Source organism: Caenorhabditis briggsae (genome assembly GCF_000004555.2).
Source record: "Caenorhabditis briggsae complete genome, chrI, whole genome shotgun sequence".
Classification (NCBI taxonomy): Eukaryota; Metazoa; Nematoda; class Chromadorea; order Rhabditida; family Rhabditidae; genus Caenorhabditis; species Caenorhabditis briggsae.
This window is the reverse complement of record NC_013489.2, coordinates 7118912-7143724: the sequence shown is the minus strand read 5'-3', so window position 1 is coordinate 7143724 and position 24813 is coordinate 7118912. Positions and strand designations below refer to the sequence as shown.

Here is a 24813-nt window from a genome sequence, read left to right as displayed (position 1 = left end):
AATCTTGAGGAGGTTCCAGAAGTTTTTTGAATTACCGCCAAAACTGAAAATTCCAGATCATCTCTAGAACAGTGTCTGAGGTACTTTAGTGTTTCAAATGGGGAGAAAGCCACGTGCTTTCCGAGAAGATCTTTGGAATTTGAGAATCAAGATTGGAGGTTACAGAAAATTCGAAATCTCAGTTTTGTCCGTTTCAGGAAACTTTTAGTAGGTTCTAGAAGTTTTTTTTTTACCTACTGCTAACACTGGAAATTCTAGGCCACCGCTAGAACAGGGGAATTCAAAAAAAAGTTACATAACATTCTCGACGTTTCCAGAAACGGAAGAGAACTGTGATTGAAATTTTTCTGTAACCGCCAACCATGATCCTTAAATTTCAAAGATCTCAGAAAACACGTGGATTTCTTCTTCCCATCTGAAACACTAAAGAATCTCTCATAATCTCTTCTAATCATTGATCAATGTATACGTCGTCGTGTTTCCGCTTCTGCAAATATTGCTCCCCTCCCTTCATCTCATTACAATATTAGAACCTTAATTTCGCCCCCTTCCTGTCTCTCTCTCTCTCTTCCCTAAGTCCCGCCCCTTCCTCTCCCCCCCCCCCCCCACAAGCTCCGCCCCTCTTGCTCCGAAAGAGAGAGACTACTGCCTCTCACACGCTCCGCAATCTCTCCATAGGGGGGCTAGGGCACAGCTCCTTCTTCTCCTTACTTCTTCTTCTTCTTCTTCACCATTCTTCACACAGACCCTTTATCTTTGGGTCTTCTTCTTCTTCTTCGTTCTCCTGGAACCCCAACCCTGTCTGTGTCGGTGTGTTATTTTTCAGAGACAGACACTTTACAAGTTTTGGTCACTTTTTTGTTTTGTTTTCCTCATTCCATTCCTTCTTCATTCGCCTTCTTTTTTGCCTTTCACTTCTATTTCTCCAACCCCCTCACCAAAAACTAGTACTACTGGCTCTGACACGTGACATTTTTTTCTCTTTCCCTGAGAATCCTATTGTTGTCCAATCCAATCCCACCGAAAAGAAAAAGGATGAATTCGTTACGTTGATTAAGAATAAGATCAAAGTTGAATCCCTTTAGAAATTCCACCCCGCTTCCTCCTAATCCACCTGTTTGCTTTTTTTTAGCCCTGGAAAAAATGTGCTGACGGCAGGGAAAAAATGTCTACATGGAAATCCGGACAAGAAAGGTTCCTTATTTCCAGAAAATCCTGGGTTTTCAACATTTTAAGCTCACCCAATCATCTGGTGTTATCTTTTTTATCTTTGGATGAGCCACTATGACCATAAAGGAGTTTTGAGCATTTTGAAATCCTCCCATTCTGAAAATGTTGATTTTGCACACCTCCTGAATTTTCGAAGAGTTATTTGACCTTTTTATATGCTTCTGAATCTTTCTTTCTATACAACCCAGTTTTCAGAAAATAAGGCAAAATCCGTTCGCTACCGCAAACCCCGGATTCGTCGACGCGTTCGCCAGCGATTACGCCGCCAATGCATCAACCGCAGCAGCGTCATCTGTCTGCCTATCCGGCGCTTCTGGAGCCGACGACGTGTCGACGGCGTCTTCCAATGCCACCGGACACGCATCTAAGGCGAAGTAGCTCACCACGGATTCTCCCAACACCACCACCACTATCCCCAGAATATCGATGTCCAAGTGCTGCGCCACATTTAGAAAGGCGGCCTTCTGGCAGACAGTTGCCGAGGCCACCAACGGCAGAGCTGTCGAACTTGACGAGTTTGGCTCAAAATGTGAATGGAAACAGCTCTCAGTGCTCCCTCTCGCCGGTATCCTTGACACCTGACCCCACTCCAGACGAGCCAGGATTTTACGACGAGACTGAAGAGGCTGAAGAAGAAGACGTGGCTGACGAGGAGTGCGTGGAAGAAGACGTCGAAGAAGAAGAGGCACAGTATCCAGACGAACCATCGCCAGTCGTCGTGACGCCGCCAGAAGAAGTTCGGAGGATTTCGCCAGAGATACTAATTGCGCCACCACCACAGCCACGCAGGATGTCCAAGTTCTCGGTGCACTCGCCGTCAATTGAGCAGGTTAGTTGTTCAATTTCCAAGTCTAGAATGTTCGATTTTAGTACTCGTTGGACCCTTAAGGCGTGGGTGTTTTCGACCTGTCCAAGGTAATTAGCGTTTTTGCCTCTGAAGACTTTTTGTGCCTTTCACGTCCACCACCCCATTTCGTATCTCAGGGATACAAGATTTATGTGTTCGATTCATTCGATTTCCTCTCCCTTTCCTCAAAAATAAGAAAGAGGAAGATGAATAGTTAATTAATATTCAGAAAAATATATATAACCAAAAACAGGAAAGTGTTATGGAAATAGAACCTATTTATATGGAGAGGGTTATGGAGAGGGAGCCCAAACACTTTTTTCTAGACCGGATGTTGGGAGTCACTTCCGTCGACCAAGCGTCGAAGAATTGAATGGGTCCAAGAGTGCTAACAGAGAGCCGTTCTCGATAGCTAAAACGTCATTTTGTTTATGTATCAACATTCCCGGCAAAAGTTTTGGGTATCAAGCCAAACACGTGGGAAAATGTCTCTCAATCTCTCTCTGAAGGGAGTTTTGAAGGGTTTCTATACTAATCTCCAGTGTCCGAGGTGCTATTGCATTTTAATCCCTTTCTGTTGCGAATCGGCTGGTATAGAGTACTAGTGGTAAAAAAGCAGTGACTCACTTTTTCCGGGGTGGACGAAGCTTATCAGTTATGACGAAGTGCTTTAGGTCATAAAATAGGAAGCGTAGGAGATATAACAGATAGGAAACAATAGGAAATTGGGTGGATTAGGAAGGACATTGTCTAGGTATGATATCAGCGGGTTCTGAAGGAAAATTAGGAGGGGTGTAGGGAAAAAAGGGGGTCCTGAATATTGTTAAAAGGAGCACAGCTCGGTTTAAGCTATGATTCTTTCGAATTTTCAATTTAAATGAAGAGTTCAAAGAAACCTATAGTCAAATTTAAAACTATTTTGTAGATCTTATCAAGGTCTACATTCTGCTTTTTGATTCGAAAAGAAATTCCGAGTTTCAGCCGTTTTGAGCCGACACGAAATAGACTTCGATAGGCGGATCCGTCTGTTTCACGGCTTCTGGTTTAAAACTCGGCATTCTTATATTGTTACATTAGATATTATTTTGTGGATCTTCTCAAGTTCTTAATTTTTCGTTTTTTGATTGAAACAGAAATTCCAAGTTTAAACCAAGTCATGAGCCGGTCAATCTTAACTTCTAACTTCTAGACAAAATTTCCTCCTTGCATTCAAAGATCCTTGTCCTTTTTTCTCTTCTTCACCTCTCCCGAAAATTCTTCCTTCTGATCAGCCAACCGATTCCTTGTTAAATAGCACACTTCCTTCTCTGTCTCCTGTTTTCCACAACCGAACACACAGGCTATAATTTTCCCACTCGATGAAATCAGTGAGCACATCTGGGGACGAGGGGGGCTCAATTCAATTACCCATATGTCTAGAATTCTATTATAAGACTATTTTCCGGGGAACGTCCTTTTTTTGGTTTTTTAAATTTCAAATTCATAAGCGCCAAAAGAAGAAGGAAGTGCCAAAAAAGAACCATTTGATCTGGTTGAGTGCCCCTCACTTGGCTCCTCATATTTCAAACTATCGAATTTGGGGCGAGAGGCGCTTCGTTTGACGCCTTCCTTTTCCTCTCATCTGAATCCGTCATTATTCAAAAAGCGGGTGAAAAAAAAGAGGTGCTAAAGGCACGTGACATGTATAAAAATGGAGAGGGCAATCAGCCGATGATGAGCACTACTGCTGCTCACAACAACTTTGCCTCTTTTTCAAAAAAAAAAGAGGAGTAGAAGAAGAAAAAAACGATGGGAGGGGAAGGAGAAAATTAATTCGAGTTTTATGTGTCGAGACTCTTAGGAGCAATGCTTTCCTATACGGGAACAAATGAGAAGGCCACAGGAAGAGGGTAATTTAGGAAAGAGAGAAAGAGAAGAAGGTGATGTATAGGGGGACATTGAGATGCAGAAAAAAGAAAACTCTACACTTTGGAATAGAAAAGTAGTTGGGAAGTAGCAGGGTTAAAAGGAGGAAGCTGAACTTTATAGGAGTAAATTGCGTCGTCTGAAAGTCGACGATAAGATGTTTAGGGGGAATCCCTGGGGAAACCGAAATTCTCAAGTCTATGCTTCTGACTTAATTTATCTCATTCTCTGTAAAAGACATCAAAAGTCCTCAACTGATAAAATGTTTATCAAAATATCAAAAACTTTTTTTGGTAGATCATTTTTGATACCTCTATTACGAACTGAGTGCAAGTATAGGGTATGCAGTTTAATGGTGTCCAGCGGAAGAAGAACTTCTATCAGAGGTTTCATGATACTATCAGCAGATATAATTATTTCTGAACTAAACATTTGTAACATTCTAGCTTAAGGCCTGAAAAAGTTTTCAACGAAAAAAAGGATTTTGAAATCGTTAAAACAAAGCATCAAATCCAAAACTATTAATCAAATAATAGATTTTCAGTTTGAAATTGGGGTTAAAAATCGTTTTCAGTGGGATTTATAAGTCAAAATTGTAGTTTGAACCCAAATTCATTGGAAAATCGCCAGACCTGTAATAGATGGGACCTAAATTAAAGACAATTTGTATCTTGGTTCCTGTAAAATATACCAAAATGTGATCAATTGATATGTTGTTCATGATAATGTCAGATACATTTTGTTAGTTTACCATTTTTTGATATCTGTCCCAGGAGCCAAGAAAGTTGAGCCAAAGGGAGACAGGGGTCACTATTTGACCCGATTTCAAATTTTTTGACATTTCCCATGACCTAAAGGTTTTCTAAGCAACCAACCTCATTCGGCTTTTGTCTTCTCTAGACACGTTTCCCAGATTCTGCCGCCTATTCTTGAGTACAAATGACCCCTGGACCAAAAGTGTCTTGTACTTTGGGACATTGAGATTTCCTCCTTCTTCTCCAATTTCCCTTTTTTGTCTACATTATCCCATCAATGACCAGACCCATTGACATCATTCGTCGCACCGGGTCAAATGTCGTGTTCCTTGTCTCAAAAAAAGTGCTCAACTCAAGACGAAAACTTTAGTACTACTCGTCATCTTTTTAGTGGACCTCGTTTTTTGCTGCACATTTCTTATTCATATGCATTTTTGACGTTGGAGCAAAAGCAGCGTAGCAGCAGGGCGGGGGAAATTTATCCTTGGAATTCTTCCTCTTTTAATCTCTCCACAGAAGGAAAAAGAAGGCGGGAAAATCAAATTTCTGAAGCGCCACGTCTTCTGCTTTTGCCACGAAGACCATGGCGATAACGAGTAGACGACGCCTTTTGTTTTTTTAAACGTCACAAAAAAACTGAATTTTCTGAGAAAATAGGGGGCAGAAGGAAGAGGGAGAAAAAATGAGAAAACGAACAAGATTTCTGTTTTCTTCCGGCTAACGAGCTGAAATTGATTCAATTTTTGTGTTTTTCTGGACACCTTATGGCACAATTTTTGAACAAAGGATTACTGTGGTTTTGGTTTCTAGCCTTTTCTGATTGGATTGGGTGCCTCACGAGGCGAAGGAAGTTAGAAACTTGGTGACGAAAAGTTAAAGAAAACAAAGGGACATGAAAACAATCGAGTTATATGAGGGAATACCAAAGATGGGACCAAGAAAATGAGAGAATTTTGGGAATCAGGGGGATTTTGGGAAATATGGAAATAGGGAAAGCATTGCGGATTGTTTTTTTAATCTGGAATTCCGAATTTTCGAGATTCTATGATTCTAGAGACAATGAGATTCCTAGATTTTGAAAAAAATCTTCGTTTTGAAAATGTTGGATTTCGTCCATATTTCGAACTTTCAGATTTTGAAGGTTTTAAAAGTTTCCCCAAATTTTAGAATGTTTCGAATTTTCAGGATTCTTAGAAATTTCTTAAATGTTGGTATTTTTGAATTTTAAAATTTTGGAATTAAAGAATTCTTCAGAAGTGTGCATAATCTCACAATTCCAGAATCTCAAAATCTCAGAAATTGGGAAATTGTGAAAGTCTGATATTTTAAGATTCTTAATTTTTTGTTATTCTGAAATTCTGAAATTCTGAAAAGCTAAAATTCTGAAATGCTAAAACTATGAAATGCTAAAATTGAAAAATTCTGAAATTCTGGAATTCCGTCTCTCCTCTCGGATTTTTGGTTCTTCAAAATTCGATAAAAACTTTCTGTCCATTTCCAATTTCCAGATCTCAAAACTTCTGGATTACTATACTCATTCAAAAAAAAACAAAACGCTTCCTTCCCCAAATCTCATTTTCCGCAATTTTAAGTCTTCTGTATAATTCATCGTCCAGTTCCTCCCATGTCCATCATCATCACACAGACAATATCTCGTTTTTTCTCTCCAAATCTTCCAAAAAATTGTTTTTTTCTTATCCCTGTTTTTTTCGAGTTCGTTTGCATGTTCTGATGATTTCCTGTGCTCCGCGGAGCAGCCGAAAAAATAGCATTTAGAGAAAAAAAATAAGGGACGAAAAAGAATTAAAAAATTCAAGTGCACTTTGGTGATTTCTGATATCTGAAAAAGCCCTATTTATTTTATTTTCAAACATCAACAACTTTTCTCTTTGTTTTTCATAAACTGCATATTCTAAAAATCACCCACTTAAACGGGAGAAATTGAGAGACTAGGAGATGAGAGATCATGAACGAAAAACATTAATAAACATGAGAAATTGCGAGAGATCACGGGACCAAAAAAAATGCAAATACAATTTCTTTCAGATCAACAAGAACGGTTCTGACAATGAGGATCCGATTGCTCATGGATTGGATCCATCTCTCTACTCTCCGAATGCTCCGATTATTATCGAAAATAACAACACGGCAGTGCACAAATCGGTTAGGATTTTGTTGATTTTGAGGATTCTGAAAGAAGTTTGGAAAATTTTGAAAGTTCTGAGATTCTGAGATTCTGAGATTCTGAGATTCTGAGATCCTGAGATTCTGAGATTCTGAGATTCTGAGATTCTAAGATTCTGAGATTCTGAGATTCTGAGATTTTGAGATTCTGAGATTCTGAGATTCTGAGATTCTGAGATTCTGAGATTCTGAGATTCTGAGATTCTGAGATTCTGAGGTTCTGAGATTCTGAGATTCTGAGATTCTGAGATTCTGAGATTCTGAGATTCTGAGATTCTGAGATTCTGAGATTCTAGGGTTCTAAGATTCTCCCAAAATTCTGAAGGATTTTGGGATTCTAGAATTCTTAGATGTGTAACTATCTACTTTTCAGATTACAAAATTCTAAGTTACTGAAATTCTTGAATTCCAAAATTTCAGAAAGATTTTCCCAATAACCTAAAAAACTTTCCAGAGTGTCGCCTCGAGTTCCAGTCCAACGCCACAACAACCACGTGGATTGGGTCTTCTGCATTGCTCATTGCTCTACTTTGCAGTCCGAAAACGTCTGCGGGTTACAGTATCGAAAATTGAAGGTGAGTTATTGGTGTGATGGCTCTGGGGGTAATCTAAACTTTCAAATTGAATGACGCCATTTCTGAAAAAGAGCATCCTAGAGCAACAATGCAAATGACGTGTCGTCTATCTTCTTTTTTTTACTGCTCCGAGAGAATTGTTGCAACATTGGATCTTTTTTTAAAGGGACACTTTAGAATCTGTAACATCTTTCCTTTTTTGGGAAAATGTGTTTCCTTGTTGTTTCTTGAGTATGTGTAGTACTTGACCAATTATGTGGGTCCAAAAGGACCTCCAGACACAGGAGGGAAATTTTGGTCATCTAGCCATCTAAGTCTCCAAATCTCTCGCCTCTTTTGAAACTTTTTCCATACAAAAAACATGCCAAAAACCAACAAAAAGAAAGATTTTTAGATTGGAATCCCATGGGAATAGTCGCCTTCCCGGGGCCAAGAAATTTCCGAATTTTGTACCCAAATGTTTCTTCTGAATTCGGGAATTTTTAGTTTGGGGAGATTTTAAATAGGGGACCCGGAGAATTAAATCAGATGCAAAAATTGGGAAAGAAGAAGAAGTAGAAGGAGGTTTTCTGAAGAAAACAAAACAAAAATGTTTCCACTGAAGAGGGGATGTTTCCCATGAAAATTTGCACGTAATCTGGAAAAATTTTGCAATTTTACATGTTTTTAGGAGAAAAAGAAATATGATGTAAGAAGATAGGATTTTCGATGAATTGAATCAAGGGGAGTTAACATGATTTCGATTTTGTATATGAAGACTTTGGAAATTTCAAAAAGAAAAGTTCTCAAATTTTGAAATGGAGAGTGTCTGAAATTCTGAAACTGTGTGTATCTGAAATTCTAAGATTTTAAGATTCGAAGATTTCAGGTTTCTAAGCTTCTGAGATTCTAAAATTCCAAAATTCTGTAATTCTGCGATTCCAAGGTTCTAATATTTTAAGATTTTTATATTCTGGGATTCCGAAATTCTGAAGTTTCGAAATTCTGAGATCCTGCAGTTATGAAATTCAGAAGGATTTTTGAGATTTTCAAATGTTTCTAAAACTGAACAAGTTTTACGATTCAGAAATTCTAAAATTGAAAAAATAGGAGATTCCAAGATTTTGATGTTCTAGAATTCATGATTTTTGTTTAAAAGTTTTTCTAATTGTGAGATAGGATTTAAAAAATTGACGGAAATTGACGGAATTGAAAGTCAGAATTCGAAGATTTTTGGATTTTGCAGCTTTGAAATTCTAAAGTTTAGGTTTTGTTTTTTTTAATTGAGAAGCAAAGTTTAGTAAATTGTATTTCTCAAAATTTGAATTCAAAATAATTGTTAATCCTGAAACCCAAAATTCAGCAACTTCCAGAAATGCCATATCCCATTTCCAACCGAAATTCTTTGAAAAATAAGTATTTCTGCCATATCGCATAAATCAAAAAATGTTTTAACGGCCTTTTTCTTTTTTCTTCTCTGCCTCATTTGTTGCAAATCCATCAACAACCAGTCGTTCTCTTTTCCTCCACCAGGAATTCTATCATAAATCAATGTGCTCCTACTTTATTCAGCAAAAAGAAGAAAGCAAGACATATGACTATTTCCAGCTCACCAAAAATCAAAGGGTCGTTTTCCCACAGGAAATTGACCTATAAAGGGAGATTCTGAAATTCCTGTAGCCTTTTTTTGAGATGGTCTGAATTGATATTCTAAATCCTTTAAGAAACAAAAAAAATCTTTTGAAGTGTTATAAACTTTTTTGGAATTTTCCTGGAACTTTCTGAAACTTTTTGGAATGTTCCAGATCACCAGAATCCTTTCACAATGACTTCTAGTTTTCCAGAATTTTTCGGAATCTTCTGAAATTGTTGCAGGCATCCAGAATCCTTCTAGAATGTTCTCTGAGGTCTTCTAGAGAATCTGGCGTGTTCTTTCTTAATTAGAAATGCACATGCGCTTTGATGGGAGACGTCCCATACAAACTTGTCTGTGCACTTTTCTTGCTGTCAGATGTCTTCTTCTTCTCCCATTTTTCACTATTTTCCTCTTCGTCCATAAAAACCCGTTACATAGTCAATTTGTGATGCGTCAAGGGACCTTCTGGGTTTTCTGGTACAAGTTGGTTTTTTATGTGAAAGAAATATGAAAAAGAGAAAAAAGTGGGTGGTGGTAGTGTGAAGAAGATGAAGAGCAGTCATGTGACTCGATTTTTAGAGAGAAATTTAGAAAATTTAAGGACACACATATAGATTTTTTTTGGAAAAGGGGGTGGGGGTCAATTTGATAACTGTGCACCTAAATGTTTTTAGAAAAACAAATCGCAAAAAAGTTGAAACTCTGAAAAAAATTGACTTCTTAATTTCAGCAAATTCAAAGTTTTGCACCATCGGAACTTATGAATTTTGAAAGATTTTCTTGCTTGTTGAAATTGGACTTCTATTGAAAAATTCAAAAATTCAGAAATTTTCAGACGAAATTTCCACAGACATCAGGATACCTAAACCTGAGTTCATATATTTCTCTCTCGAAAATAATCCCAAAAATAAATGCCAGACCCAATATTGTTTGATATGTGTCACTCGTCTCTGACACTAATTGCCTTTTCTTTCCTTTCTTTCTTTATTTTTGGTATCCGGAGGGACCATATTTTTCCAAGGGGACCCCTTATAAAAATGACATGGGGACACGTTGTTCCGGTTCGAATTAACATGCAATTGGATATGAAGAAAAAGGGTTTTCAGCCCCAGAAAATATGAATGGCGAATTAGTGGAGGGGATTTTGGTTTTTGCTCACTGAATAGCTCCCCCAAATAAATAAAAATATGGTTCTCATGCTCCAAAGAGTTCTGGCGACTAGAAAATTTGATTACTTACACCACGATGCATCATCAAAAAAAAGAAGACCAAAAAATGAAGAGATTCTGATTCAGTTTACAATTTCCAGCACTCGCCGGCGAGCTGAAACCAGAAATGGAGATACATGCACTGTGCAAAGTGAGCATTCCTGGCCTCAAGGGAGCCAAAGAGCAGACATCCGAAACGATGAGAGGACGAAATCCAATGTTCAATCATGTAAGAGATCAACTGAAAATCTAAGTTTGAAAAAAAAATAGTATGAGAATGTTCCGAAGTTTATTGGAAATAGCCCCGAAGTCTGGTCTGAACGGCCTGAATTTAGCTTGAAATGAGTGCGTTTAATCCCAAATGTTTGCCTCCAATTACCTCGGTTCTCTCAAAAGATATCAAAGAATGGTCAACAGATAAAATGTCAGGAATGTTACAAGGAACATTTTATCATTTAACTAATTTTTCATATCTCTTAAAGGAACCAGGATAATTGAGATCAAAGTGCGCGCTGCTATTGAGTTACGCGGTCAGCACGCTGACTGCGCCGTCACTAAACTTCCAATCTTTGAGCTGAATTAACTTGACTCCTCCAATAGATACTGAAAGTCTGTCAGCTGATAAAATGTTTGTAATCAACTGATATATTTTATCAGTTGACAAAGTTTTGATATCTCTTACAATAACTATAATGAATGGGTTCAAAATTAACTGTAGATTAGTGAAAATCAGAATTTTTAGTTCCATAGTTCCTGCTGATATTCATAAATCACTTCTTCAAAAAAAAACTATTTTTATTCAAAATCTTCTCTTCTTTTGACATCAAGTGGTCCTTAACAAGACAGCATAAATCTGAGCCGCCCGCCACCCCGTCAGTATGCATATATTCTATTTTGGCGTGTTGTTGCATCACTAAATTAAAATTTTCAAGTAGCGTAAAAAAAGAAGAAGAGAGTGCAATGAAAAGGAGAGATGACGTCAAAGATGAGAAGATCATGTCTGAAGATTTTGAGGAGGATTTTGGGGATTCTGATGCACCGGGAATAGAAGAGTTACCTAACTTTGACCAAAATTATCTGGGTATTACTGTAACAGATATCAAATAGTGACGAACTGACAAAATGTTTATCATAATTTAAAAAATAGTTTGTCAGTTAACCACTTTTTATATCTTTTTCAGGAACCGAGATAAAAGGACTCAAAGCTGATAGTTACGGTAGTCTCTCCCAGACTAGTATGACTCATTCCCGACAATAAAGAACCACAAGAAATATTCGAGAACAATTAGTGTATAAGAAGCTAATAGCTCCCTTATTTACATATCCAAACAAGCCCTCTTTTTTCAGGAATTCTTCTTCGACAATGTGACACATGAGGAGCTCGACACGAAAATTGTGATAATTACGGCATGTCACGCAGGAGGCGGCATTAAGGGAAAAGACATTGTGATAGGTGGGCAGAAATTGAAGAAAGAAAACCAATCGAAAGTTTTTTGTTTTCAGGAGAAGCATCTGTGCCATTGAGAGATATTCGAGAGATGAACACCAAGAAGGAAATCAAGTTTATCGAAGAAATTAAAGCGCTCGTGCCAAAGGTAAGCATTTTTTAGCGAAAAACTTGGTTGGATGAAACTGAAAATTTCAGAGAATACTAAACAAAACCAGTGCTTTAATTTTGTAGTTGAAAACTTTTTTGCACAAATTTATCCAAATGAAATATACCGCTTGAAAGTGTTGCGACTCAAGTTTCAGTGCAATTTCTGAAATTTTGGGTTTGAGGCGGTATATCTAACTTGGATGAACTTGTACAAAAAAGTTGTCAGCTACAAAAATGAAACTTTGTTTTTATTTAAAATACTCTGACGTTTTCAGATAAATAGAAAATGATGGACTACCTTTAAAGGACATCAAAATGTCATTTTTTGTAATTATATCGGAATTCTAGAACTCAATTTGTTGTATTCTTTTACCAATAATTTCTAGCCCTCAACTCAATAGTAAGTATTTATTTTTCAGAAACTCGGAAAAATCTACACGTCTTCCATCATTGAGAAAGATTCCAAACGGTTGACAATTAACCTGAAAAAGGTGGATGCTCTGCCGAAATGTGGTCTTATTGGTGCTCCAGGTATGGTTCTTGCTGAAAGAAAAATGTTTACCTTTATCTCCTTGTGCTCCTTTAGACTATTATTTTTCCCAAATTAGAATCCAAAAAAACAGGATGACAATGAAAAACTTAACCCATTCCATCGAATGATGAATGTATGACAGGAGGAACGATACAATTTATCGTCTGTCGATGGAATGGATGAATGGGTTTTCTACTGACTTTATCTCCTTTTTTTGGTCTGGACGTTTTTGAAATTGGAATTGGATTGTTGAGGGATAGGAAATGGGAATGATGGGTTTCTGGGATTTTTTTTCGAATTTTTAGAGTTTCAGAACCTCAGGCTGCCTAATTAACCTTAACTAAACTTCAAGAGGCATGCAAAAATTGCAATTATTGATTTCATAAAATTGAACTCTTGCTCTCTCTTTTAGGTCATTTTTCAGATCAATTTTCGACCCGAAAATATATTTCTCTCTCTGCTGCAAAATTGAAAAGTCCCAATGCATATAGAATTTGATCTGACGTCGCCAGATTCTGGAGTCCAGAATCAAAGACTCTCCTCCCACTCAAAAAAAAAAGAAAAGTTGTATCTCTCTTTTTTCTAACAATTATTTATAGGGGAAATTGAGACTCTATACTATTTTTTTTTCTAAGAGTCTCAAAAGAGAAATATATCGTAAATAAAAAATGAGGGGCAATTTTTTTCGTCGTGATTACTTCTGAAGGGACCAGTTGAGAGTATAGTTAAGAAGACGTCAGAAAAAACTGATATTTAAAATTTATAATTCGAATTTTTGCAGACGTTTGCGTCAAAATCACGCTGACTCAGGGTGCCAAAACACAAACCAAGTCGTCGAGAATTATCAAAAGTGAGTAATCAAATTGAGTAATTAACACTAATTAACTTTTTCAAGATACCTGCTGTGCTGTGTACAACGAGGCGGTCATGTTTTTGTGTGGAACCTCAAAAAATGAGTTGGCACAGACGGCAATTGTGATTTCGGTGCATGATGCACAGAGGTAAGAAGATTCTTGCGTTCGAAAAACAAGATTCTAATTGTTTATTTGTTCCAGAACTTGCACTGGCGACGACACTATCGGATGTGCATACCTTGGAATCGGAGCTGTCGATAAGTCGGAAATCGATCAGTGGAAAGGATGTACGGAGCACTTGGGAAAGGAGTATAAGGTGAGTTTAGGTTAAATAAAAAATCTGTCTGACATACATATTATCTGGGTACAAACACCGTAAGTAGAGTAAAATAGACTGCCCACTTTGATCCAATTCATCTTGGTTACTGTAACAGGTATCAAAAATTTGTTAACTAATAAAATGTTTTTGATATTATGATAAAGATTTTATCAGTTAACCAATTTTTGATACTTCTCACAAAACCCGAGATGAATTGAATATAAGTTGACGGTTTGGGGTGCAACTTTGAAACTCACTATCAGAAATTATTATATTTTAAAGTTTAGAAAAGAATGAAAATACTGAAAGTTCACTAAAATTTTCTCCAGAATAGTTTCGATATATTGACACTCTGAGGCTCCAATATCAAAATCAAAAAATGTCCTGAAAATTAAAGTTTGAATTTTTGATTTACCGAAGTTTTTTTTTCCTCTTAAGGTTCTTACGATTCATCTAATGTTTAATTTTTTATTTTACAGGCTCGCAAAACTTCCAATTGAGCCTGGTTACTGTGAATGATGTCAAAAACTAGTCAACTTCAACTGACAAAATATATATCATAATATTACCAACATTTTATCAGTTGACAAAATTTTGACATCTCTCATAGGAATCGAGATAATTAATCTGAAAGAGCAAGTGTAGACTACTGTAGTCTGATGGCGTTAATTCTCAAACTCCTAACTCGTAATTTTGAGTCATCTTTCGACCAAAAACGGCGTTTTACGGTTTTCCATTCATATTCAATCATTTTTCAGGGCAATCACACTCTTAAAGCACCCCACACCGCTCCACCAGTCCACGTGGCAGAGGCGAATGAAGACGGTGCAGCTGACGAGGATGAGGACTAACTAACGACATCTTCTTCTTCTAAATTATTTGATCCGTTAATTTATCTAATCCTCCTTACTATTCCTCCTTTCTCATTCATTTCTAAACTTTGAGATGTCTCTTTATCCTCCACCCCCTTATTTTCCTATCTTCCGATCTTACAGGATCGTTTTTTCCCAACCCCAGACCATTTTAGTAATTTCTCTTCTTCTGATTCCTAATTAAAAGTTTTCCGAACACCCGGAAGACCTTGAACATCTTATGTGCCAAAAAATACCACCCATCATCCCTAAATCGGCCAAAAAAAGATTGAACCAAAAACTTCTAATTTATTAAATTCCCCATTATCCACTTCATTTCGATACTTGTGTATGGTTTTTTTCTAATCCTCTTCACTCTCTTTTCTGATTTTTTGTCCCATATCTTGAGCTATTCCACCCATCACAACACACACCCAAAATTTCATATGTTTAAAAATAAGAAGCAAAAATGTAACTATCAAATATGAAACTTTGTGTGGTAACCAGGGTTTTTAATGGCAAAAAAAATGATTTAGAAAATATGGGAAATCATGAATTCAGATTTTCAATTGATTTTTCAAAGTTCTAAGGGCTAATCTGAAACTTCTGCAAAAAATACTCCGAAGTTCGGAAGAATTCATTTTTAAAGATTTTGAAGTTCAGATGGTCAATTCTAAAATTCTGAAATTCTGAACTTCAGAATAGCTGAAATCTATGATCTCAAGATTTTGAATTTCAATTTTAAAGTTTTTCAAAAACATTCTCGGTTTTTTTAAACCCATCTAAATCACTATTTTGATCAGATTCGATTGAACCAGTAAACAGGAAACTTCTCAGAATCTATCCGGAAACCAAGAAAACTAAAAAACACCCAATAACAAAAAAAACTCTTTGTGTTTTGGCCAAATGCTCCAAAATGTTGTTTTTCTTCTCATCTTGGAGTTCCTGGGAGAATTGAATGTATAGATAAGGTCCGAAATACGTGCACCAAGTTCAAAAGTTCTTAGAAATGGACAGAGCAAAAAAACATAAGTGAGTGGGATAAACAGAAAAAAGAAAACATATGGGGGAGGTGTTTGTAGACAAATTTTGTTTTGAAAATAGCGAGTTAAAGGGAACGGCCGTAGTGTGAACCAGTTATTCTTGAAAAGAGTTGTCATAATTCATTTTTTATTGGTCTGGGTGTCTGGAAGGTGCAAAAATGTTATTTGAAAAAAATGACTCGGAATTAGAGGGATCGTATAAAAATATAAAGTTTTAATTTTTGGAATTCGGGAAAGTTCCAAATTTCCATTTTTGTTGAATTGTCAATTTTGGTATCAAATTTGAAATGGACAATTTCGGAGTGGAATTTTAAGATTCAAAACTTCTAAGATTCAAAGGGGTTGCAGAGCTTACAAGGTTTATAAATCTCAGGATGGGAAAAGAATCGTAGTGAAACCAAAACAAGAGTATTTAAGAATTTTTTAAATCTGGAATCATAGAAAATTCTGAAATTTTGAAATTCCGAGGTTCCGAAATTCTGGGATTCTGAGAATCGGATTCTCTATCTTTAAAAATTGCCGTTTCCGAAGCCCTCAAATATTTTTTCACAAATTAAAATTCTGAAATGTTGGCCCTAAAATTCTTAAAATCGAAATTTCCGAAAATTTCAAATTTCGAAATTTTGGGGATTCTGAAATTCTGAATTTCCGGTTTTCTGAACTACTGAAATTCTGAAACTCGTTCAATCTATGAAATTATAAATGCGAACAAATTTCGAAATTTTCAAGTTTCAAAATTTGAAGAAAACGTCTGATTTTCAGAGGAAGCTCAAAGTTCAAATTTCAAAACTGTAAACTATAATTTTCAAATCATGCAGACTATAATTTTCAAATCATCCACAACACCATCAAGTCCAGATGCAGACAAATATCCCGAATTACAGTACCTATCGAAAATATATAAGACCTGTCTTTTACCGCTTATCTCGCTTTGTTAAATTTATACAAAAAAGTTGTCAATTACAAAATTGAAGCTCTAGTTTTTTCAGTATACTCTGAAAAAAAAGTTTGACTGCTTTTTAGTACAGTACTGTATGTCCATGCACGCAAATCAAATGCGAAAAGCATGGAACCTACTCTTCTAATCCCCCTTTCAACTACTACTACTCATCCCTAATTGCTCATCTTAAAAACATATCAATTTCCTCTCTTTATTGGGATCCTGATCCTTTCCCTAACTACTCCTTCACACCCAGGGTGTCGAATGTCATCCACATGGAAAAGCTGTCTAATTTGTTTATGTATGCTCTTCCAAAAGAAGGGCGGCTCATTGCTCATTTCATTCAACTGATGGGGGTACTCTAAATCATCCTTGACCCTTCTTTTCCCCATATGCTCTTTCGATTACGATATCATTCGAATAGCGGACCACCCTTGAGATGATGATGAAGAACAACGGGATTAGTGGAAGAGTGTGTTCATGTTTCCTCTTTATGCTTTTCTGTTTGCATTCGTTGTGTCATCGAGTATTTTTGGTTAGGTTTCTGGGTTTTTTGTTCCTGAGTGTTTGGACTACTGTGGGTTCTGAGTTTCTTAGATTCCGAAATTTTAAGGTTCTGAATGTTCCAGATCTTGGGAATGTGAAATTCTTAGATTTTGAGATTCTTAGATTTTGAGATTCTTAGATTCTGAGATTCTGAGATTCTGAGATTCTGAGATTCTGAGATTCTGAGATTCTGAGATTCTGAGATTCTGAGATTTTGAGATTCTGAGATTCTGAGATTCTGAGATTCTGAGATTCTGAGATTCTGAGATTCTGAGATTCTGAGTTTCTGAGATTCTGAGATTCTGAGATTCTGAGATTCTGAAATTCTGAGATTCTGAGACTCTGAGATTCTGAGATTCTGAGATTTTGATCTTCTGATGTTTTGAGAATCCGAGATTCCGTAATCCGACCCCTCTGGGATTCTGAAATACCGAAAATTGCAAGTTTCAAAACTTTGGAATTCAGAAAAGTTTAAACTCCGAAATCCGTATTCCAAGATTCGGAAGTGATGAAACACGAAATTCTCGATTCTCGAAAAACTTAGCTTTCGCGAAATTCTGAAATCCTGTAATTCCAAAATTCCAAAATTCCGAAATTCCAAAATTCTAGAGTTCTAACATTCTAAGATTTTGAATGGATCCTAAGATTTCAAGAATCTCAAATTATCCCTATTAATTTTTAGCAATTCCAATATACAAAGTTCTAATTGTAAGATTTCAAAATTTTAGTTTTTCACATATTCCTATATTTCTTTGGGTCCTTTATTACATCTCCTATTTTTCCTCCCACTTTTTTTCCTCCCTAAAAACCCTCTATTCCTATTAGCACACACCAAAAAACCACAAATATGTATATTTTTACTTCTTCCTCATCTCCATTTTTACCAAGTAATATGCTAAAAAACGGCGCGAGAAAAAAAAACTAATTGTCTTTTTTTGCGACTCCATTTACTACCTCTCCTCCCTTTCTTCACTTTTTATGGCTTTTTCTGAAGAGAGTCACCAACTTTTCTTTTTTTTCCATATTTCTAGGTTCCATTTCTCCTTATTTTTCCGAAGCTTGTGGAATATGAAGCTACTGGATTCTCTGAAATTCGGAGCTCCATGGGCTCTTCTGGTTCTTTCTATTGGTTGGATATGCTACCAGTATGTTCAGATTCAGGAGTTACAGGTACAGTAGCCCTACAGTAATCCCATAAAAACAAATTTTATAGGCCAGCCGTCATAAACGAGAACTCAATTCAAATTGGCTTCCAAGATCTGACGATGATTCCACGATTTTCATGCCGATTTATGCACAAGTTTCAGTAAGAACAGAGTGGCCTAGGGGTTTTCTAGTCCATTATGATTTTCAGAAAAAGCACATTCGAAAAGTGTGCATGGAGCATTTTCACTCACTGAAACACTATAGAGAACTGGAAAGAAAAGAACCGACACCATCACCAAAACAATCTTCGGCAGTGGTTAAAGAATTGAAGAGAAGTATGTGAAACTTCAATTATCTCGTTTCTTATGAAAGATAGTTTGAAACTGTTAACTGAGAAAATGCTCGGGAGAGTATTTTGAATAATTTGTTAGTTTTCAAAATTTTGGTATCTCCTCTATGAGGGTAGATAAACGCGGTCAAAGTTAAGGATCGATGCATTCAGTATAAGAACCTTTTATTTTTTATTTCATTTATTTCAACCGAGATTATTGGGCTCAAGGAGCCAAAAGTCAAACGTTCAAGTCAATCGTTACTGTGACCCTGATTATCCCGTTTCCTTGAAAATCAATCAAATAGTGGAAAACTGATAAAATGTTAATTATCTTATTTTGAACTCTTTATCAGTTCACTATTGTTTCACATTTTCAGTGGGATTCGAGATACTTGGACACAAAGTAGCAGTACTAATAGCGGTGAAATAAAATCAAGAACAATTTCTATTCCAGAATGTTCGGCCGAGGTATCGTTTGGTCAACCCGTCCTAATCGGTGAACGTAAGAACTCGGATGGCTGCGCCTATTTGGATGGTGGTCACTGGCATGTCTGCGAACTATCTCACGGATACACGATGCTTTCATTTAAAGGGAATCGAAGACTGAATAGCTCGGAAACGCGGGCGGTTCAATTTTTACCGTATCCGTTTGATGGTTAGAGAAAACATTGGGATTACTGTACCTCTTACTCTTTCTTTTTCAGGAACCGACAACATGGTTTACAACAACACCATGTATTATAGTGAAAACGATAGGCTAATCTCATATAATTTGAAGTCGGAAAAGTCGAATTCCATTCATTTGAGAACGTCTTTGGTGGGTTTGGATTGCGGGGGGGGGGGGCAAAATTTCCCTGATAACGTTAAGTCACGATCACAATAAGATATGTATTATGTCAAAGTTACCGTAAGCACCCTAATAGAATGCAACCGTCGACTTTGAGCCTATATATCTCATTTTCTGTGAGGGATATCAAAAAGTGACCAACTGACAACACATTCATCATAATATGAATGATAATTTGACTGTTTATCACATTTTGATATCTTTCACACGAACCGAGATAAATTGGCTTAAAGTTTAAAGTCCCTTAAAAACTAATAGTAAGTCTATTCTTCATTAATATCTGTAAAACTTCAAGGAACCGCTCTACGCCAACTCCACTTCCCGCCTCGACGTCCAAGCAGAGGAACACGGCATCTGGGTGCTTTATAGAAGACGTGACGAGAATATTCTCTCAGTCAGCCGCATCAACGTACACAACATGCAAGTGAGTCCCCTCCCCTCGTTTCTCTGCGCCCTCTCTTCTTCCACTCCTTTATAACAACAACCCTCACCCATCTCTTTCGGGGGCCACCTTAGCTCAGTTGGTAGAGCGTGAGACTTTTAATCTTAAGGTCAGGGGTTCGAGTCCCCTAGGTGGCTTGATCTTTTTGTTTTTTTTTCAGATTGTTTCCAATTGGACGCTTCCATCTATTGATACTTCAACGATGTGTAATGCGTTTGTGAGATGCGCAATTTTGTATTCTGTGGAGTGTGATGGAACAGTGACTCCAGTTTATGACTTTTATAGTCATACCTATATCCAAGGAAGAAAAACGTTGTGGGAAGGATTGGAACAACCGATTGGAAATGTGCAATATGATCCGAACAGCAAGTCGATTGCAATTTATGCCAACGCCCATATTTACAAAGTGGCAGTTTTGCAATAATAGTCGAAAAAAAATAATCTCAATCAACCCATCTTCAAATATCATTTTATTATACAAAGAATCTCAAAAATATTATTTTTATTACAAAGTAAAGTGACACTACATCCTCCTCAATCCTCCACTTTGATCCGAATTATAAGAATTAGAAGTAGTAGATGACAGCCAGTTACTTGTTCGTTCCAAAAAGCTGGATTTCATTGGTTTTACAGACGATGATTTGGATTTTCGAAGTTGCAGGAAGAATAAAAGAGCCAGCAAAAAGAGGCCGAACCCAAGAGCAACAAATTGAAGGACCGTCATTAAACGAGGTACCAAAACGAAGCCAAGCCAGACTTGATTGAAGATGAATTGATGGTAGATGGGCGTGGCTTCTTGCCAGAACAATGGAATCATCACGTTCGGCATGTTTTGACTGCTTCTGAAAAAACAAAGAAATTTTTTGAATTTTCAAAAGCTAAAGAAGAATCGACTTACGGAACATCATGAGATTTAATAACAGGCATATTGACTTGAAGACGATTCACCACTTTTAGAGTTGTCCCACTGTATGTCTCATGGTAATAGATCATAGGTTCATGCTTCTCCGGATCTGGTTTCATTCCAACCACTGGATTTCTGACCTCATCTGGTGAGAATAAGAAGTGTGGTGGAGAATAGACAACGGCGAATGGAGTCGGTTGAAGACGTCCCGGATAGCAAACTAATGGGAACATTCCAGGTGGAAGGAAATAGGTTCCATTGTAGAAGGATCCGTCACAACAGGCGTGACAAAAGTTTTCGGATTTCCAACATTCGATTGAGCCTGCTTGATGACATTCGCCTTTTCTGAAAAAATAGGTTTTTGTCTGTTTGGAACGGAAGCGAGAATTTTAATATTTTGTTCAGTGTGAAATTTCGAAATTTCGGAAATTTTAGAAATTTAAGATATGTACGATCGGTCTAATATTGTTTTGTTTTAATCCAGATTTCAGTTTTGTTAAATTAAAAAATTTCAAATTTCCTTCAAGAGCCGAGATAATCGAAAGGGAATATGGTTAAACCAGCCAGCTGGTGCGCCTTCGGCGCGAATCAATCTTGTTTTTTACTAATTCGTGGCTCAGCTCCTCAATTATTCTTGAAGGGTCACGTAAATTTATATTAATTTTCAATCTTTTCAAAAGTTTACAGACTGACACCGGGACGGACAGACGCCTCTAGCATTTTATTTATAAGGAAGATTGTAAATCCTTCAAAACCAAAAACTCACGGCGGACACTTCGGCCAGTCTGGAAAATAGTTCCTCTTCTCGATATTTCGATAACGGAAGCCTATATTTTTATCAGATGTCGTGTCCCATTCGTCATAACCAATGTGATAACTGCAAAAGCCGATTATTATGAGCGAATTCCTGATTATTAAAGGAGAGGGACGGAAAAAGGGTGGGGACAGTTGGTCAACTTCTTCAAAAATTATTCACCCCATTGTTGGAATTGATTGAATCGTGTCCTTCTTGTAGAATGTTTTTGTAAAGGATCGACACATGAAACTGAAGAACATGTCTGCTGTCGACGACTCATCCAGATGCATTTGAGTGAAACTTCCAGAATCTGAATAAAAGAAACAAACAATTTAGGCTGAAATTTTAGTTAAAAATGCATGGGCAACTTTGGATGTTTAAAAAAATGGTACATTTTTTTCTAAAACTTCCAATGCATTAAATAAGACTAGAGCTTTAATTTTCCGGTTGACAACTTTTTTGCCAAATTCCACTTTTACGAAATATGCATATTGTAACCAAAAAATGGCAAATATAGCACTGCAATAAGTTTTGAAACAGCTTATCTCGTATGGTTGAAATTTCAAAAAAATTTTACAGATACTAATTTGAAGCTCTCATTTCGTTTATACTCTGTCAGCCGGAAACAATTGTTGTCTTATTTGGATTCGGTAATCTTCAAAAAAATTTTAATAACAAGCTTTTCAAATTTCCCGGAAAAAATTTGGTTTTAATTTTAATAAAAATTAAAGTTCCAGTGTGAGAAACCGAGCCGCAGAGTTGCAAAATGGGTGGAGCTTCAAAAACCACTTACCACTTCCACTAATCCTCCTCGCGTGGTCTCCTGTCCACCAAGACCCCGGCAACTCAGTGATTCCCGCCCATTTCTTGACCTGTCCAATTTGATTGATATCGTCTTTCCCAGTTTCTATCCAGTACTCTTCGTCTCGCGAGTTGTTGTACTACAAATTCGAACGTTCCGTTTTAAGAACATTAAAAATGCTCACCCCTTGAAAATACCCAAACTTTGGCATTTGAGGAATCGGAATTGGCACGATACTTTCACCGTCTCCTTTGAAAATTCCTGATAGAATTGTGACGAACTGAAAGTTTATGTTATTTTAAATTTGGCGCCGGAAAAACTGTCACCCCTGAATGTGCTGCAGACAACAAGGCATCTTCATAGCCATCGAAAAGGACTTCGCGCACTTTATGGGATCTGAAATCTTTCCTTTGGTGGCCTAGAAATACCTAGGCCACTTACACAAATGGATACTCTCCAAGAATCATTAGAGCGGTGGCAATGATTGTTCTTCCAGTACGAGTGATTTTAAATTGAGGATCGATCATTGATCCGACGGCTCCCAATCCAGGTGGATTCGGAAAAACCAGAGTTCTATCCCAATCACACTCGTCACAAGAATAATCCTTGGATAAAATGTACTTTTTATAATTTTGATAAAACATTTGAGACTTGTCCCCATTAAAATCCAGATACTTTTTCTGTTCGCTTTCTCTGAAATTAAATTTAAGGTACAGTAATCCACGGACCTGCATATCTAACTCACATGACTGAAAATGGTCCAATTTCCACCATGTTTGGGGCTGCAGAATAGTATTTGACTTCGTCCGGATTTGTTAAATTGAAAAAATAGAATTTCATAACGTTGGTCACTTGAGGATTTGTGTACTGGAATGCTGAGTATCCGAGACTGGTATCCGTATTTTCAGATAAGCGGAGATTCTGGAAATATGGGAAAGTTGGGGGAGAGACAAAACATTGCGCGTCTTAGGATTCTTAGGATTCTTATAATCACAAGATCAGAGGATCTAATAATCTGAAACTCTTCAATTTAACTATCGTATCATAAATCTAGTAAACTTCCGACTTAAAAAATGTTTCGGTTCTATTAGATAATCTCGGTTTTTTTTTGGGGGGGGGGGGGTTTAAAAAGATTTCCGAGATTCTTTATCAGATTTTTGAAATTTTAGCTTTTTTCATAATTTTTGATTTATTTAGGATTTTCGAGATTTTGAAGGTTTTTCGTATTTAGAAATTTTCGATGATCTTTGGGGTTTTCTGAATTTTTTTTGAATTTCGAGATATTCGAGATTTATGGAATTCTCGCTATTTTGGGGTACCAATTTTTAGGTTTCAGAATTTCAGAATCTCAGAATCTCAGAATCTCAGAATCTCAGAACCTCAGAATCTCAGAATCTCAGAATATCAGAATCTCAGAATCTCTGAATCTCAGAATCTGTTCTTTGTTCTCTCTGCATACCTGAATGACTAATGTACTATAAATCGACGAGAACGCCGCCCACATGACAATTCCGAATACGATGCATATCGTCGCAGCAATCACAATAAACACATCTAATTTTCCTATTCGTATCCGCATTTTTACCCTAAAAACGCCAAAATGATTAAAACCGACAAAAATTTATGTTTGCAGAAAGAGGCAAAAATGGGAGTCACATCGACATATAAACTTAAATATGCTGCCCTATATGTTTTCTTATCAAATTGTTTCGTCTTCTGCCTCTCTTTTAGTTATCAGCAGTTAACTATATTGTCGTACACGGCACTCCGGAGTTTTGTTATCATTATCAGAACACACGTTTTTCGGTCACAGAGTTTGAAAGTTTGCAATGATCTGGTTCTGGGTCGAACTATACTCGAAAACCAGCCGTGTGTCTGTAAGTCTGGATGTCCGGAGTTCGCTTAAGCAAGGCTGTCAGGAAGAGGGTCGTGGACCAAAAAGTACTATATTTTACAGTTTCGAATGTCTTATTGATAGAACCTTAACAAATTAACGAAATAGCTTTTAAAATAGCTTTTAAAATTGCAAAAACAGTAAAAAAACAATAAATAAAAAACTCCAAAAAGTGTTATATCCTGATAACAATATTTTAAATTTTTATGACTGTTTTTTATGACTGTAAATTCTTTTAAAGGGGGGACTCCGACCAAAAATTTTTATTGCATTAAAATGTGTTAAAAGTTATCTATTTTCCGAATATTATTGCGAAAAATTTTTTTTAAAAAATCCGAAATTCCCGAAAAACGGCGTTGAAAAGGAAGACAATTCAAAAAAAGGTGCCGTCGGGGGACGAGGATTTTCAGTGAGAAACCTATGCTACGGCAGCGGGCGCCTTTACTACGTGGTAGATTATTCCAAATTAAAATAACTGTCATGAGCTGCATGGTCTTAGCGGTGTGAATTCCCTGGAGAAATACTGGAAAGGACACGTCGCCGCCGCCATCTGGCAGAATCTTGAATACACACACACACACACACTCAAGGTAACTAACTTGGCCAATCTCCTGAACAGAGTTTTCATTTAGATAGAAAATGAGCCGCCA

General features: G+C 36.9%; 5 protein-coding genes and 1 non-coding gene across 6 annotated transcripts; 3 read left to right on the top strand and 3 right to left on the bottom strand.

Moving 5' to 3' along the window:
- Nucleotides 1-1498: 1498 nt before the first annotated feature.
- Cbr-sue-1 lies at nt 1499-14472 on the top strand (the record flags this gene model as incomplete). Its single annotated transcript, XM_002646190.2, has 11 exons — nt 1499-2059; nt 6784-6900; nt 7376-7496; nt 10421-10548; nt 11667-11772; nt 11823-11914; nt 12336-12447; nt 13230-13298; nt 13344-13449; nt 13504-13618; nt 14380-14472. The coding sequence occupies 11 exons, from the start codon at nt 1499-1501 to the stop codon at nt 14470-14472; spliced, it is 1620 nt and encodes a 539-aa protein (XP_002646236.2).
- CBG11930 lies at nt 6843-7435 on the bottom strand (the record flags this gene model as incomplete). The annotated part of the gene is made up of 2 exons (XM_002646191.1): nt 6843-7240; nt 7360-7435. The coding sequence occupies 2 exons, from the start codon at nt 7433-7435 to the stop codon at nt 6843-6845; spliced, it is 474 nt and encodes a 157-aa protein (XP_002646237.1).
- A 2632-nt stretch (nt 14473-17104) lies between the features above and the next one.
- On the bottom strand, nt 17105-17879 carry CBG11928 (the record flags this gene model as incomplete). Its single annotated transcript, XM_002646189.1, has 2 exons — nt 17105-17423; nt 17863-17879. 2 exons carry the CDS (start codon nt 17877-17879, stop codon nt 17105-17107), a joined length of 336 nt encoding a protein of 111 aa, XP_002646235.1.
- A 190-nt stretch (nt 17880-18069) lies between these two features.
- CBG11927 lies at nt 18070-20191 on the top strand (the record flags this gene model as incomplete). The annotated part of the gene is made up of 7 exons (XM_045237084.1): nt 18070-18171; nt 18215-18307; nt 18356-18482; nt 18933-19133; nt 19183-19295; nt 19621-19749; nt 19928-20191. The coding sequence occupies 7 exons, from the start codon at nt 18070-18072 to the stop codon at nt 20189-20191; spliced, it is 1029 nt and encodes a 342-aa protein (XP_045094705.1).
- CBG28835 lies at nt 19832-19904 on the top strand. The gene has a single exon. It is a non-coding gene (tRNA).
- Nucleotides 20192-20290: 99 nt separating the features above from the next.
- On the bottom strand, nt 20291-23848 carry Cbr-scav-6 (the record flags this gene model as incomplete). Its single annotated transcript, XM_002646187.1, has 10 exons — nt 20291-20609; nt 20666-21016; nt 21438-21548; nt 21648-21777; nt 22261-22408; nt 22454-22549; nt 22596-22665; nt 22711-22962; nt 23015-23190; nt 23729-23848. The coding sequence occupies 10 exons, from the start codon at nt 23846-23848 to the stop codon at nt 20291-20293; spliced, it is 1773 nt and encodes a 590-aa protein (XP_002646233.1).
- Nucleotides 23849-24813: the final 965 nt, after the last annotated feature.